Source organism: Colletotrichum graminicola (assembly GCF_000149035.1).
Source record: "Colletotrichum graminicola M1.001 genomic scaffold supercont1.31, whole genome shotgun sequence".
In the NCBI taxonomy this organism is placed as follows: domain Eukaryota; kingdom Fungi; phylum Ascomycota; class Sordariomycetes; order Glomerellales; family Glomerellaceae; genus Colletotrichum; species Colletotrichum graminicola.
In genome coordinates, this window is record NW_007361035.1 from 480,011 (window position 1) to 494,171 (window position 14,161).

The window sequence follows — 14,161 nt, forward strand, 5'->3', positions numbered from 1 at the left end:
TTTCTGCCGCTGCCTCTTGTAGATTGATGTGCCCGGGCCAACCCTGGTCATCAAGCTTAACCAACAAAGGCAATCAGCACTGTTACATTCCGAAGCAAAGACGTCCGGCCCCACTTCCATCCACATTCTGTCATCTTATCTAAAGGTTGAGGACCTTGGGACAAACATTTCCTCCTATCGGCGCATTTGCGAACCATGCATCCGTTCCCAATCACATGGCTCGTGGCTGGTCGAGCTGGGCTGTGGAAGCCTATAGTCATGTGCCAGCTGTGGCAAACAGATGAATTACTGTCTCAAGAGGGAAAGTGGAAGATGCCGGGATGCCGGCTCGGGACAGCATCCGAGAAGGCTATCAGGAGTTGCCGTTGGCTCTTTAAATGATGAGTAGTCCCTTCCAGTCGACTTAGGCTCCGAGCTGTGGTTCTGGCTGTTAGACCTTTGTTGACATTGAAGTCCAGCACCATGAAGTACTTCAGTCGTATCGGTGCCCTGGCAGCAGCCCTCTTGGCAGCTACGCCATGTGAGTTATTGCATCTGTTGTCGAGGGTTCAATAGCTAATGCCGATGCCCAAGTGTTTGATGGAGTCGCCGCCCAGGCGACCACCCCGACTGTCTGGACCGAACCAGGAACCGGCATTGTCTTCAACACTTGGTCCGCCACTAATGCCCAGACTGCGGGAGGCATGACCTACGGTTTCGCCTTGCCCCAAGACGCCTTGACGACGGACGCCAACGAATACATTGGTTACCTGGTACGTAAGCTACCTCAACCTGTGTCGTGTTTGACTGACACCTAGCCTTCAGCAATGCTCTTCCAAGAACGGCCAGGGCACCGGCTGGTGTGGACTCTCCCTTGGCGGCTCCATGACTAACCAGCTCCTCCTCACTGCTTGGCCCAACGCCGGAGAGGTCCTCACTTCCTTCCGTTGGGCAGTCTCATACGACATGCCCGAAGTCTACTCTGGCGATGCCAAGCTCACTCAGATCTCGTCAACTGTCAACGCGACGCATTACACCCTCATCTACCGCTGCCAGAACTGCTTTAAGTGGAACCACGAGGGCGTCACTAACGGCGTGTCGACGACCGCCGGATTCTTCATCCTCGGCTGGGCACAGGCATTCACCAACCCTACCAACCCATCTTGCCCCGCCGACATATACCTTGTCCAGCACGAAAACCAGGGCATTCACGGTGCCGTCCCGGATGCCAGCATCGCAGACCCGTCCTACTCTGCCTGGGTTGCCCTAGCGACCAAGACAGTCACTGGCAACTGCGGAGGTGGTGGCGGTCCTACGGCCACTTCCGCCCCGCCCTCGTCCACGACAACTCGGCCTCCCACGGGACCCACTGGCGTTCCTGTTCCCTCCGGCACATACGATTATATCGTGATCGGCGCGGGTGCCGGCGGTATTCCTCTGGCCGACAAGCTGAGTGAGGCAGGCAAGAGCGTTCTGCTGATCGAGAAGGGCCCGCCGTCTTCCGGCCGCTGGGGCGGCACCATGAAGCCTACTTGGCTCGAGGGCACTAACCTGACCAGGTTCGATGTACCCGGTTTGTGCAACCAGATCTGGCGCGACTCGGCTGGCATCGCCTGTCAGGACACCGACCAAATGGCTGGGTGTGTTCTCGGTGGAGGCACCGCCATCAACGCTGCTCTCTGGTGGAAGGTGAGTCGGGTCAATCATGTATCGTGACTCCATATACTGATCGATCCCCAGCCGTATGCTCAGGATTGGGATTACAACTTCCCTAACGGATGGAAGTCGGGCGACGTCGCCGGTGCAACAAGCCGCGTCTTCTCTCGCATTCCCGGCACCACCACTCCCTCCCAGGACGGTAAGATCTACCTTACAGATGGCTTCAATGCCATCGCCAGCGGCCTGCGCACAGGCGGCTGGAAGGAGGTTGATCTTAACGCGAACCCCAACTCCAAGAACCGCACGTTTGGCAAGACGCCCTACATGTACTCTGGAGGTGAGCGCGGCGGCCCCATGGCCACGTACCTCGTCTCGGCGAACACACGTAGCAACTTCAAGCTGTGGACCAAGACGGCTGTCAAGCGTGTTGTCCGCACCGGCGGCCACATCACTGGCATCGAGGTCGAGCCGTACCAGGAGGGCGGGTTCGTCGGCACGGTGAACGTGACCCCGGTCTCGGGCCGCGTGGTCCTGTCCGCCGGCACGTTTGGCAGCGCCAAAATCCTGCTGCGCAGCGGTATCGGCCCAACGGATCAGCTGCAGGTCGTCAAGGGCTCCGTCGACGGACCGACGATGATCGCCAACTCGTCGTGGATCAACCTTCCTGTCGGCTACAACCTGGAAGATCACACCAACGTGGGTTCCGGAGATACAGTGGCTAAGATTTGGGACATAATGCTTACTCGATTATAGACCGATTCCGTCGTCAGCCACCCGAGCACGCAGTCTTACGACTTCTACCAGGCTTACACCGACCCCAACGTCACCGACAAGAACGCATACCTCCAGAAGCGCAGCGGCATCCTGGCGCAGTCCGCACCCAACATCGGACCTTTGTGAGTTAGAGCGGTTCGCGCCCTTACCCACGCCGTCGTTACTGACCCCCAGGCCAGGTTCTTCGAGGAGATCAAGGGCGCCGACGGCATCACCCGCCAACTGCAGTACACGGCCCGCATGGAGGGCAGCCTTGGCGTTCCCGATGGCCGTAAGTCAACCCCTTTTCGCCCCCTATCCGCCCCCTTGTTCAGAGCATATTCCCCTCCTTCTTATCTCTTAACGACTAACGTTTCCGCAGAGGCCATCACCATTAGCCAGTACCTCGGCCGCGGCGCCACATCCCGCGGCAGGATGACCATCGGCGCCAACCTCGGCACTGTCGTCTCCACGGTCCCTTACCTACGCGATCAGAACGACGTCGAAGCCGTCATCAAGGGCCTCGAGAACCTGCAGACCTCACTTAAGAGCGTGCCCAACCTTGTCTGGAACTTCCCCCCGCCGGGCACCACGGTCCGCGACTACGTCAATAACATGGTCGTTTCCTACTCGAACCGCCGCGCGAACCATTGGATCGGTGAGCCCTCCCTCTTCCCTCTCTCCTGGTGCCCCAATGCGGAAAGAAACAAAACCACGCGCATTCTGCTTTTCCTTCGAGTTGCTGGGTTACCGCATGACCACTCTTGAACTCTCACTAACGTGCTTACTTGCGTGCCACAGGGACAAACAAGCTCGGCACCAAGGACGGTCGCAGTTCGGGCGGCGACTCTGTCGTCGACGTCAACACAAAGGTGTACGGTACCGACAACCTCTTCGTCGTCGACGCCAGCATCTTCCCAGGCATGGTCACAACCAACCCCTCGTCGTACATCGTCGTCGCTGCCGAGCACGCTGCCGCCAAGATGCTCGCCCTTGCAACCTCTACAGCCCAGCCCCAGTTCGGGCAGTGCGGCGGGTCGACGTGGAACGGCAGCTTCCAGTGCGCTACTGGCCTGACGTGCACCGCCAAGGATGCCTATTACTCTCAGGTACGTTCATTCTGTTCTTCCCCTCCCCTCTTCTCTCGTCTACAGTTGTGTCTACTCCGGAAGGCCTCCCGTGACAGCTTCCCCTGAGAGAGACATGCGAGAAAAGACGAAGTCCGATGATGCTAACATGGGTGGTTGGACAGTGTCTTTAAATGAGAGTTGCGAGAGCAGGGCATTTCCAAGGCACGAGGAGTGCACGCGGGCGCGTTTCCCTTTACCCTCACATGCGGGCACCTACGAATTCTTCTTTTTCATAAACCCTCTCCAAACTCCACAAGTACATATGTATTCCTTTATTTCTCGTATATATTATGACACTTTTATGACCCCCAACCCTTCCGAATTATGCCCCGTTCCGTCGACCCGCCGCTGGAGAAGTGATGCGCGCCAATGAAGCGGTGCATTTGGTTACCCCACACCGCAACCCAATTTCACATGCCCGGCCATTAACTACCTACCTAATCAGCGCTCGAACGCTCGTCGCTTGTTTATTTGACAACGGCCCCAGAAAGAAAGCTACCGGCTCGTGCCTGGCGAGAAACCACGTGCCGAAAGGGAGGGGCGGCAACGGCGTGTGGACACCCGCCCACCGGTTTCCAACGGTTGCAATTTGGACTGATTCAAGCGCTCTGCATCGAGTCGTTCCTCGTGTTCCGTGGTACACCAAACAAGCTAGCTTCCTTTTTGGGAGCGGTCGCCCGTGCTGATCATCTTTTATTGTTTGCCTTGTTGTTCCCCGCGTGACCATAGTTTGAGTGTGCCAAGCACACACACGCACGCATACTCTAATAACCATCCCCCCACCTTGCGTCGTACGTCTACCCGCCGGCGCACAGTCTGAATAACCTTACTGCTACGCTTGACGGAGTGGCCCCGGCTCCGTAGTCCCCGCCATATGCGCACCTCGTACTAGGGTGGCGCCGGGGTCTTCTATCCCGGCAGTGTGCACCCTGGCTCGGTGTAATGATGAGTCTTTACGGATACTGCTGCTGTACTTTGATACCCGCCTGCCCCCGCCATGAATCTCCCACTCAGCGAGATGAGAAGATTTCTTGCGCCCTCGATGATGATGTTCAAGTACCATCATTACGTTTCCCTGAATCGCGTCTGAGGGCTGACAGCTCGGGGGGGGGGAGATATGATAAAGCCTGCTCGCCCCAGTCTCGAGCTGTCTCTCCCCTTCCTCCCCCCGTGCCTCTCTCCCCTTCGAGTGACCTCGCGATAGCCACCAAGGCGCACCCACAACGCAGTCCCCTCCCCCTTCCCTCCTCACCGTCCAGCATGGTATCGCTCAAGACCCTTCTCAGGGCCGCCGGCCTGGCCGCCACCGTGGCCGTCGCCAGCCCGATCCACCAGTCCCTCGACCTGGTCGGCGCCTCCTCCTCCTCCCTGGCTACTCGTGCCGACCCGAGTCTGACGGGATACCTCGGCGCGTTCTTCCTCGGAGCGGACCCGTACGTCTACCTGTACCTCTCCCAAGGCAACAGCGCGACCTCGTTCCGCGCCCTCAACGGCGGCTCGCCCGTGCTCCGCCCGACCAAGGGCACCGGCGGCGTGCGCGACCCGTCCATCGTCCAGGGCGGCGGCGCCGACAAGGACAAGAAGTGGTTCATTATCGGAACCGATCTGAACATCGATAAGGTACGTTCTCACCCCCCCTCACTGCCCGTTGTGGCGTTCTGTTATGGCTCGCGGGGGCGATGTGTGCTGACACCATATCTTGTCAGACGACCTGGGATGCCGCTCAAAGGCAGGGATCTAGGGGCATCTTTGTCTGGGACAGCACGGATCTCGTCAACTGGGGCAACGAGAGGTTCGTCGTCGTCGAAGACGCCAGCGCCGGTATGGTCTGGGCCCCCGATGCCATCTGGGACCCGACAAAGGGACAGTACCTGGTCCACTGGGCGTCCAAGTTCGTAAGTCCTCCCCTCCCTTCCTCCCTCTCCCTGTCTGCCGTTTCCCCCCCGTTGGACAAGAAGACAACCCGGACTTCTGACCCCTCCGCGCCGCAGTATGCCGCCTCGGACCCCAACCACACCGGCGCGCCCGGGTCCACCGTGATCCGCTACGCCTACACCTCCGACTTCCGCACCTTCTCGACCCCCCAGACGTTCATTGACAAGTCGCCCACCGACGTCATCGACCTCAACATCCTGCCCATCTCCAGCGACGGCCGCTCCTTTGCGCGCTTCCTCAAGGACGAGACCCTCAAGACCGTCTTCGTCGAGGTCACCACCGACGGCCTGTTCGGCACGTGGACGCGCCCCGGCGGGAGCTCCGCCACCATCGCCAGCGGCGTCGAGGGCCCCGCCGCCTACTGGGACAACCAGGTCGCCGGCAAGGCCCACGTCCTGCTCGACTTTTACGGCGACGACGGGTACCGCCCGTACGAGACGGCCAACGTCGCCAGCAACGCGGGGTGGAGCGCCAGCCCGCGCACCGGGTTCCCCAGCGGCCTGAGACACGGCAGCGTGCTGCCGATCAACCAGACGGTGTACGATGCCTTGGAAACGCGCTGGGGCTGAATTGGTTGAAAAGGGGTGACATTATATTCATGTAATTAAATCGGGGATGGCGTCGAGCGTATACACACTCACGCACGCAAATATATATTACATTTGTTGAAATGCCGGGCGGCGCAAGTTCGCTTCGCCCAGGGGTGTCTCCTAATATCTTCTCTCTTTCCATGTCGCAATTATTTCCTCCTTGACAGCGTACGCAGAGAGAGCACAGTCTTACTTCGTCTCAACTTCCATGCTCACATGTCGTCAATTATGGTCATACTTCTGTGACGGAAGTTCTGAGGCGTTGTTGCCCATCCCCGGAGGATTGACGGCGGGCGCTTCGGACACACGCCAGCTGTCTTCCTTTACGGGGCTCTGCGGCGCGGCGACGGTTTGGTGGGGGGTCCCGGAGGGAGGCATTGCGGAATAGACGTATGGCTGATCCATGGCGGTCGGAGGAGCGGCAGAAGCCCCGCCCTTTTCCCGGTGGCCGCGTAGGAAGACCCAGAAAATACAAAACAGGGTAAGACCTATGACGGCTAGTCCGCCAACGACACCGCCGGCGATGGCACCGATAGTCGCGCCCGAGAGACCATGAGAGGGAGCTAGTGTCGTGGCCTCGGAAGGAGTGTTGTCGATAGCAGAGTCTGGTGTCGCAGTCTCGGATAGAGTGTTGTCGGTGGCAGAGGCTGGTGCTGTCGTGGTCGACGTTGACGTGGTGGTGATTTCTACTGATGTCGATTGACGTGGGGTCTCGAGGAGAAGCTGGGGACCCGCGACAGGGTAGTTACCGCATTGAAAGCCCGTGATGGTGGCATAAGAGCCACCCTTTACAGTCTTTTTTGGCCGTGATGCACAGGGGGTACTTGCTATCGTTGCTGTCGTTGTGGTGTGTCAGTTTTACGAACGTACACATATTGAAAGCGCATGTTCGCCAAAGGGTGAGGCAAAAGCAAAAGTTGAGACGAACCAGCAGGCCGTGCTGGGACCTATGTTCAGGTCACTGCATATTGTATGGATCCCGTCAATGCAAGCTGTGATCAGCGACAAGCTCGACGAGCTCGAGCAGCCAAAGTAGCCGTTTGCTGTGAGACACGTCTCGCCGCTATCACACTCGAATGGATCGTTGTCTGCCAACAGGATATCAGTGTACCGAGATTGAGTTGGCGTTCAAGGAAAAGGCAACATACCTATACTGTAGTATCCGCACACAGTGTTCGCCTGTCTCTTGAAAGCCACGGCCGCGAACCGCGGGCTGGGGGGCGTCGTCGGCGCAATGGGCCAGTATCCGACCTCATTCTGGACCTGGAGTGTCTGAGAAGACAACAGCGCCTCGCGACTGCCGACCTTGACGGCTGCGGCCGGGAGAACTAACCCTACCAGCAGCAGGACCTCTCCCACAGCAACCATGGCATCGACAGCGTGATAAAGCAAGGAATGGAGCAAGGAAAGGCCAGGCGGATTGAGATGACACGATAAGTGAGGAAGAATGACACTGACTGAGTTTGCTTCCGCCACCACTATCAGACGCGGACAGTGAAGTTTGAGATGTTCTCGAGAGGAACAGGGGAGATTTCCGACTATTTAAAGGAACAACTTTGCGAGAGAGTTTCGAAGGCGGCAGACCGAGTCAAAAGCCCTCGCCTGGGGACAGAGATAGGAAGGAAGAGGGGGGGCTGAGCTGGCTGAAGTATGAAACCAGGTAGGAGGATAGAATGTCTCTAAGTTAGTATGCAGCTCGGCCAATGATGGAATGGGTCGCCTTGATAGCAGACTGTCATGACAGGTAGCAACACTCGGGAATAGGGACCTGCGGAAAAGCGACGGGACCAAGGTACCGTATCCACATGTCAGATTCATCCTCCATTTCTCTCTAAGGGGCTAAGCTACCGCCGGCTCGCCGTACCTATGCGGCCCTGCGTGTGTAGTGCTGGTAGAAAGAGGGCTTAGGGTGACTGTTTGCGGACCTGGATTCAAAATCATATTTCAGTGTTTAAGCGGCCAAGTTAACGCACCCACTTACTGATTACATCCCCTTTCTGGCCGCACAAGACGCCTTGTCACTAGTACCACGAGTTACGCTGCCTCAGAGTAGCCGTTCCAGTGTTATTTGGCAAGTAACATGTCGACTTGTACAGTACTAAGTCAAAAGTCTCGCCACACCAATATGAATAGCCCGACGGAGAGTCAAACAGTGTCTCAACCACCTACCGTAGCTTCTGATTGACGGTTCTTATCGGTGTGGCCAGACCTTGTCCTAGTACTGTACGGTGGAAGAGACCGATAGACCTGGCTACGACGAAGACAGGGTCAGCTTCCCTGTCACTAGCAATTAGAGGGAGGCGGAGAAGGCGACCAACTAGAAGACGACGACACCATCGCCAATGACGACCAAACCACACCGCCCAAGCCGTCAGCTTGAGGTGGTGTGGACGGCCAGACAGCCATCCTAGATATTTTGCCAGTGTGTTTCTTTTGTCGGCCTCGCTGCGGTTCGAAAGATCCGTACATGATCTGGACTGATTGAAGATTCCTTCCGTCGATTCGAGGGAGTCGGAGGGGGGAGGGGGACGAAAGCCGGACAGAGGAGGTGAGGAGGCCGGATGAGTTGAAGAGTGCAATAGCAGGTAAGGCTGTGGGCACCTCTATCTTGCAGATGCGCCAAATTGCCGATACCCCCTGCGGGATCCTATTCAAGTAAGAGGTTTAAAGTCTTAGTAGAAAGCAGTTTATAGTATAGTTATATGTAACGTACATAATAAGCGAGCGCGCCAGACAAGCAAGCGCGCCACTAAACCACGACCATCTGACTATCTAACCTTTCCCTTTTATTCCTCTACTAATAACAATAAAATCAACTTATAATAAAGCCTAGGTATAGCTAGCTGTCTAAGCGTATAAAAAAGATCTAAAACTTAGTATTTAAGCTGTAGTAAAGATATATAACGTTAGTTATAATTTAGTAATATATTAATTAAAAGGTATACTATTATAACGTAGTATTATACCTAACTTATAGAATTTAATAGAACTTAAAGAGAGAAAGCTAGTTAAGTTTATTTTTAACCTAGATTCTTAATTATTTTCTCCCTACCTTAATAGTATTAAAAAAATAGCTAATTAACTACTTACTAACTATAATATGCCTTTAGTTAGTAAGTGCTAGGCCTTAAACTTTATTAAATAAACACTAGAGCTCTAAACGTGTTTTTTTTATAAGTATAACTATAAAAGGGCTTAATATAAAGATCTAGACGTAATAAATATATAGTTTTACTTTATAGTAAATATAATTATAAAATATAGTATTATAAAGTCTAATATTTATAACTTTAATAAGACTAGCTTTATAATAAGCTAGATTATATCTAAAATAGTTATTATAAGCTTTAAAAGATATTTAAATATAAAAATAGTATAGCCTAGAAATTAAAAATAGATTATAGTTATTTAGGCTATTAGTTTATTTAGTTATAGCGTCTTACTATATATTATTATTAGAGGTAAAAAAATTTTTTATACTTAGTATATAGAATCTAGTCTTTTACCTAACTAAGTTATTATAATATCTAAAAATAAGTAAATAATAAATAAAAAAAAGCTTAAATTAGCTTTAGTACTTTAATTAATATTTAAAGTTATATATAAAAAAAGAATATTACTTTTTTATTATTAATAAGTATAAAAGTTACTATTTTATAGACTTTAAGCTATATTATAAGAAAAATAATATTATTACTTTTTATATACTACCTTATTTATCTTATTTACTTTAGCCTTTAGATATTAGGTGTTTTAGGCCTTTAAAGCTAGTATATAGTTAAGAAATTAAGGATAAAATATAATAAAGTAATACCTATATTATAAAAAATAACTTTTTTTTAGTATTTTATAACGCCTTTAAGTAAGCTCTTATAAAAGTAAATATTTAAGAAGGCTTTAAAGAGATAAGGCTTATCTTTTTAAGTCTAAAAAGTGTACTATTAAAGCTAGATATTAAGTTATACACTTTAATACCTTTAGGATCCTTTTTAATAACACTACTAGCTTAGACTTTTTAAACACTATATAATATAATAAAAATATCTTCTTAAGGAACTCTTATTAAGGATTACTTTATTAATTATTTAGATAGCTCCTTAATATATAGATTAATAGCTACTAAGTATATTCTTAAAAAAGTATTAAGAATTATATATAAAAATACTTTATTAAAGGCTAAAGTTAAAACCCTTTATAAAGAGAATAACCTACTTAACTAATATAGAAAAGTAAAAAAAACTTATCTAAAGTAAAAAAGGAGTCTTAGTATAGCTAATATATAAGATATTTAGTTATAAAGAGAGGTAATAACCTAGATTAAAGAGGAAATATATTAAAGTAGTAGTTATAGATTAAAGATAAAAATAGGTAAATAGTAGTGTAATACCTATAGGAACACTAAATATAATATATAAATATACTAGTTTAATAAAAAAATATCTAAAGAATAGGATTCTAAGTAGTTTAAATTAATTTTATTATTTTATAGTTACTTCTTAGTTATATTTATAAGGTAGCTATAATTAGGTAGCGCGCTTGCTTGTCTGGCGCGCTTACTTATTATATACGTTATAATTAAGTTGTTTTATAATAATAAAAAAAGAAGGGGGGGGGGGGGGGGGGGTTTAAAGAAGGTTCTTTTGCTTTTTTAGACGCTAATCTTGTCTTGCCTGCCGGCTGGGTCAGCTTAGCTCAGCTTAGCTCTTTCCCCCTGTGCCTGCGTCTATTTTTACGGTTATCACAACGTGCAGTCATGTTCGTTCCTTCCTTCCCCCCTTTAATCGCCTGCTCGTGTCACCAGAGGAGAGCAAGCACAATCAGCACGACCAGCATAACCAGCACCACTGACATTTGTCACTGTGGCCTTCCTATAGTACCTTCCGTGTGGATTATCATGTGCTATATCACGTGGCGTTTCGCTTGTTACTAGCATTACTAGCCTATAGATAGGACCTTTCCTTTGCGTCTAAGCTTCTATGGGAATAAGTCTTTTTGCTCCTATTCTCAGATGCCCCTACTGTGTCCTCTAACTTGTGACAACATGTCTAATAGCCGTATTCGTAAATTTTAAGATAAGAATTATTGTCTTCATAATGTCTAAAGCTTTACAACCTTCTTAGTATTGCTTCTAGCCCTCTACGTTTTCTAAAGCTTACTTATATTTTGTAATTACAGAAGTAAAGGACGACCCGGACAAGCCCTCGATGATCCTAGACAATCTTTTAACCCTCACTGGAGACTTAGCGCTAGGCTTAAACGTTCTTAGTAACTTCCAGCAGGATATAAACACGGGTGATTAACAAAACCGAACGCACGTCACCGCTTTTTATTCATTACCACAACATGCCTAATAATGCCTAATAAGCTTAGATGCAGTCTAAGTAACTTAAAACCACAGTTAGAAGCTACTAATAATACAAAGAAACATAAATTAGACGTTAAATAATAGAAGACTGTTATAAGTAGAAGCATACAGCAGGGTATATAAGAATAAAGGTAAGAGTTAATTAATATCTAGAAAAGAGGATATAGAAATAAGCCTCTCTATATAGACTATAAGTATAGATAATAAGAAATATAGCACGTAATATAGTACATAAGAGTGCTAATTTAGTATATATATAAATAAATAAGTAAGGTTATTATAACATATTATTAGAGGTAAGGATAGTATTAAGTAAAGAAGTTAGTAATAGGCGTAGTTAGGGTTTAATTATAATAATTATTCTAATATACCTCCTCTAACCTCTATCTTTTATAAAGTTTTCTTTTTTTATTATTCCTTTAGTAACTAGTTTATCTAGTCCTAGTCCTACTCTAGTGCCCCCCTAGGGCCTTGCTCTAGGCACCTAATATAATCCCCCCCCTCTAAGGTCCTGCCCTTAGGACCTTAAGTAGGCTATCTACTAGTAGCCTCTCTATTAGCTACTTAGACTATTTAATAGCTAAGCCTTACGCCTAACTCTTAATCTCTTAGGGCCTTAAGCTAGCTACCTACTAGTAGTCCCCTTATTAGCTACTTAGACTATCTAATAGCTAAGCCTTATGCCTTATACTTATCCTTTAGTATCTTAAGAGACGTCTAAAAACACTTACTAGGCCTAGTAGGCTACTAGATAAGTAGTTATCTCCCTAGCTAACTATTTACTTTTAGCTTTACTTTTATATTATTATATTTTAGCTAGGCCTTAACTACTACTTTTTTAGTGTAGTTTAGTCTTTTAGCCTAAAGTATAAGTCTTATATTACCTTACTTAGTAAAGGACTACTTACTTTATAATAAAGACACCTTATTTACTTATAATACTTTTTAATACTTTTTATTAATTAGGCTTTATAGTACTTTTTTAGGTACTATATACTTTTTATTATTTTTATTATTATAATATTTAGCTTTTTTATTAACTATTTATTAAGCCTTAAGTTATACTACTTTTATAATAAAAAAATTTTTTTATTTTACTTTTTATAGTTAGTATTAGTAACTTTTTAGTCTTAGCTAGCCTTTTTTATTAAAGCCTATTTAGTCTTAACTTTATAAGCTTAAGTTATTATTATAACTAGCTTTTTTTTTAATACTAACTTAAAATAAGAAATCTAAATTAACTTAGGTTTTATTAATTTCTTTATTATTTTTTTTTATAATACTTTTATATTATTATTTTTTCTTTTTTACTATTACTATTACTACTACTACTTAGTAGTAATAGTAATAGTAATAGTACTAGTAATAGTACTAGTACTACTAGCTTTCTTACTACTACTATTATATTTACTACTACTTTTACTAATACTACTATTACTACTAATACTACTACTTTTATTACCCTTAAAGGCACTAAAGGCCTTACTACTACCCTCTTATTACCTTTTTAGTTTATTAGCTCTTTAAATAAAAAGAATAAAAATAACTATACTATAGTTTATTTTATTTTATACTACTACTACCTTTAGGCTATATCTATTTAGTATATAAATATAACTAACACTAAGGCTAAGTCTTTTTACTACCTTAAGACTATTAGTAAGTATTTAATACTTTAGTACCCCCTAAAGGCCTCTTTTTACTTATATCTTAGTCTTAATTATACTATTAGCTACTAGTAATAAGTACTTTTAGTATACTAAGATATATAGTAAAAAGTATATCTATATAAGTATTTTTATATTATTTTTTTCTTTTACTAATAAGAAGTACTTTAGTAACCCTTTACTAACCTTTTATAAGCTACTTATACTATAACTTTTACTACTTTTACCTTTAAGAATATCTTTAAGGCCTTTTACTATAATAACACTATATATACTAACTACTACTACTATAAGGTATATCTTTTTTAGTACCTTATAACTACCCCCTAACTAACCCTTTATATAAGAGGAAGTTACTACTACTTAAACTATAGTTAAAAAAGCCTTTTAAAAAAAAGTAAATACTACTAAGGCTCCTAACACTAAGCGTAAGGCTAAAGCTAAAAAAGAGGAGTAGCTTTTTTATAGCTATAAGGTTATAGCCTTTAAGGCTTTTACTACTACTACTACCTCTTTAGCTAAGATAGCTAAAGTAGTTACTATAGCGCTTTAGTACTAAAATATACTTCTTAAGGAGTAAACTAAGGCTATTAAGGCCTAAGGCGCCCTTTTTTTTAAGTAAGCTACTACTTATTTCTAGGTTATATATTATTCCCCCCTTAATAACTTTTTACTACTTTTTAGTTACTAACTTTTATTTTAGTACTTTACTAACCTTAACTTTTAGTCTAAAGGTAATATAGCCTCTAGTGTGCCTAGTAAAAGTAAGAATAAAGAGGAGGAGTAAGCGCTACTACCCCCTTAGTGCCTTCTTTTAGGCCCTCTTTTAGTTTTTTTTTTTTTTTTTTAGCTACTATAGGCTTTAGATACCTAGCCTTTAGGCTATATACTTTCTAGCCTTAGTACTAAAGAATAATAAAAAAAATCTAGCTTTTTAAGCTAAGTACTTACTTTTACTTAGTGTTTTTTTTATATCCTCTTAGTAACCTTTTACTTATAGTCTTACTATAAATCCTTAAATATATTTCTTTATAGCTTTTATAAATTTTCTTTTTTATTATACTTTTTTTATTTAATAAAGTA

At 46.0% G+C, this 14,161-nt stretch overlaps 3 protein-coding genes across 3 annotated transcripts; 2 read left to right on the plus strand and 1 right to left on the minus strand.

The window, feature by feature from the left end:
- Nucleotides 1–462: 462 nt before the first annotated feature.
- GLRG_07538 (fungal cellulose binding domain-containing protein) lies at nucleotides 463–3,652 on the plus strand (the record flags this gene model as incomplete). Its single annotated transcript, XM_008098223.1, has 9 exons — nucleotides 463–520; nucleotides 574–752; nucleotides 805–1,668; nucleotides 1,720–2,334; nucleotides 2,392–2,534; nucleotides 2,592–2,683; nucleotides 2,774–3,049; nucleotides 3,193–3,500; nucleotides 3,644–3,652. 9 exons carry the CDS (start codon nucleotides 463–465, stop codon nucleotides 3,650–3,652), a joined length of 2,544 nt encoding a protein of 847 aa, XP_008096414.1.
- Nucleotides 3,653–4,781: 1,129 nt separating this feature from the next.
- GLRG_07539 (arabinosidase) lies at nucleotides 4,782–6,025 on the plus strand (the record flags this gene model as incomplete). Its single annotated transcript, XM_008098224.1, has 3 exons — nucleotides 4,782–5,141; nucleotides 5,228–5,416; nucleotides 5,513–6,025. The coding sequence occupies 3 exons, from the start codon at nucleotides 4,782–4,784 to the stop codon at nucleotides 6,023–6,025; spliced, it is 1,062 nt and encodes a 353-aa protein (XP_008096415.1).
- Nucleotides 6,026–6,268: 243 nt separating this feature from the next.
- Nucleotides 6,269–7,414, minus strand: GLRG_07540 (uncharacterized protein; the record flags this gene model as incomplete). Its single annotated transcript, XM_008098225.1, has 3 exons — nucleotides 6,269–6,841; nucleotides 6,917–7,134; nucleotides 7,195–7,414. The coding sequence occupies 3 exons, from the start codon at nucleotides 7,412–7,414 to the stop codon at nucleotides 6,269–6,271; spliced, it is 1,011 nt and encodes a 336-aa protein (XP_008096416.1).
- Between the last annotated feature and the right edge of the window lie 6,747 nt (nucleotides 7,415–14,161).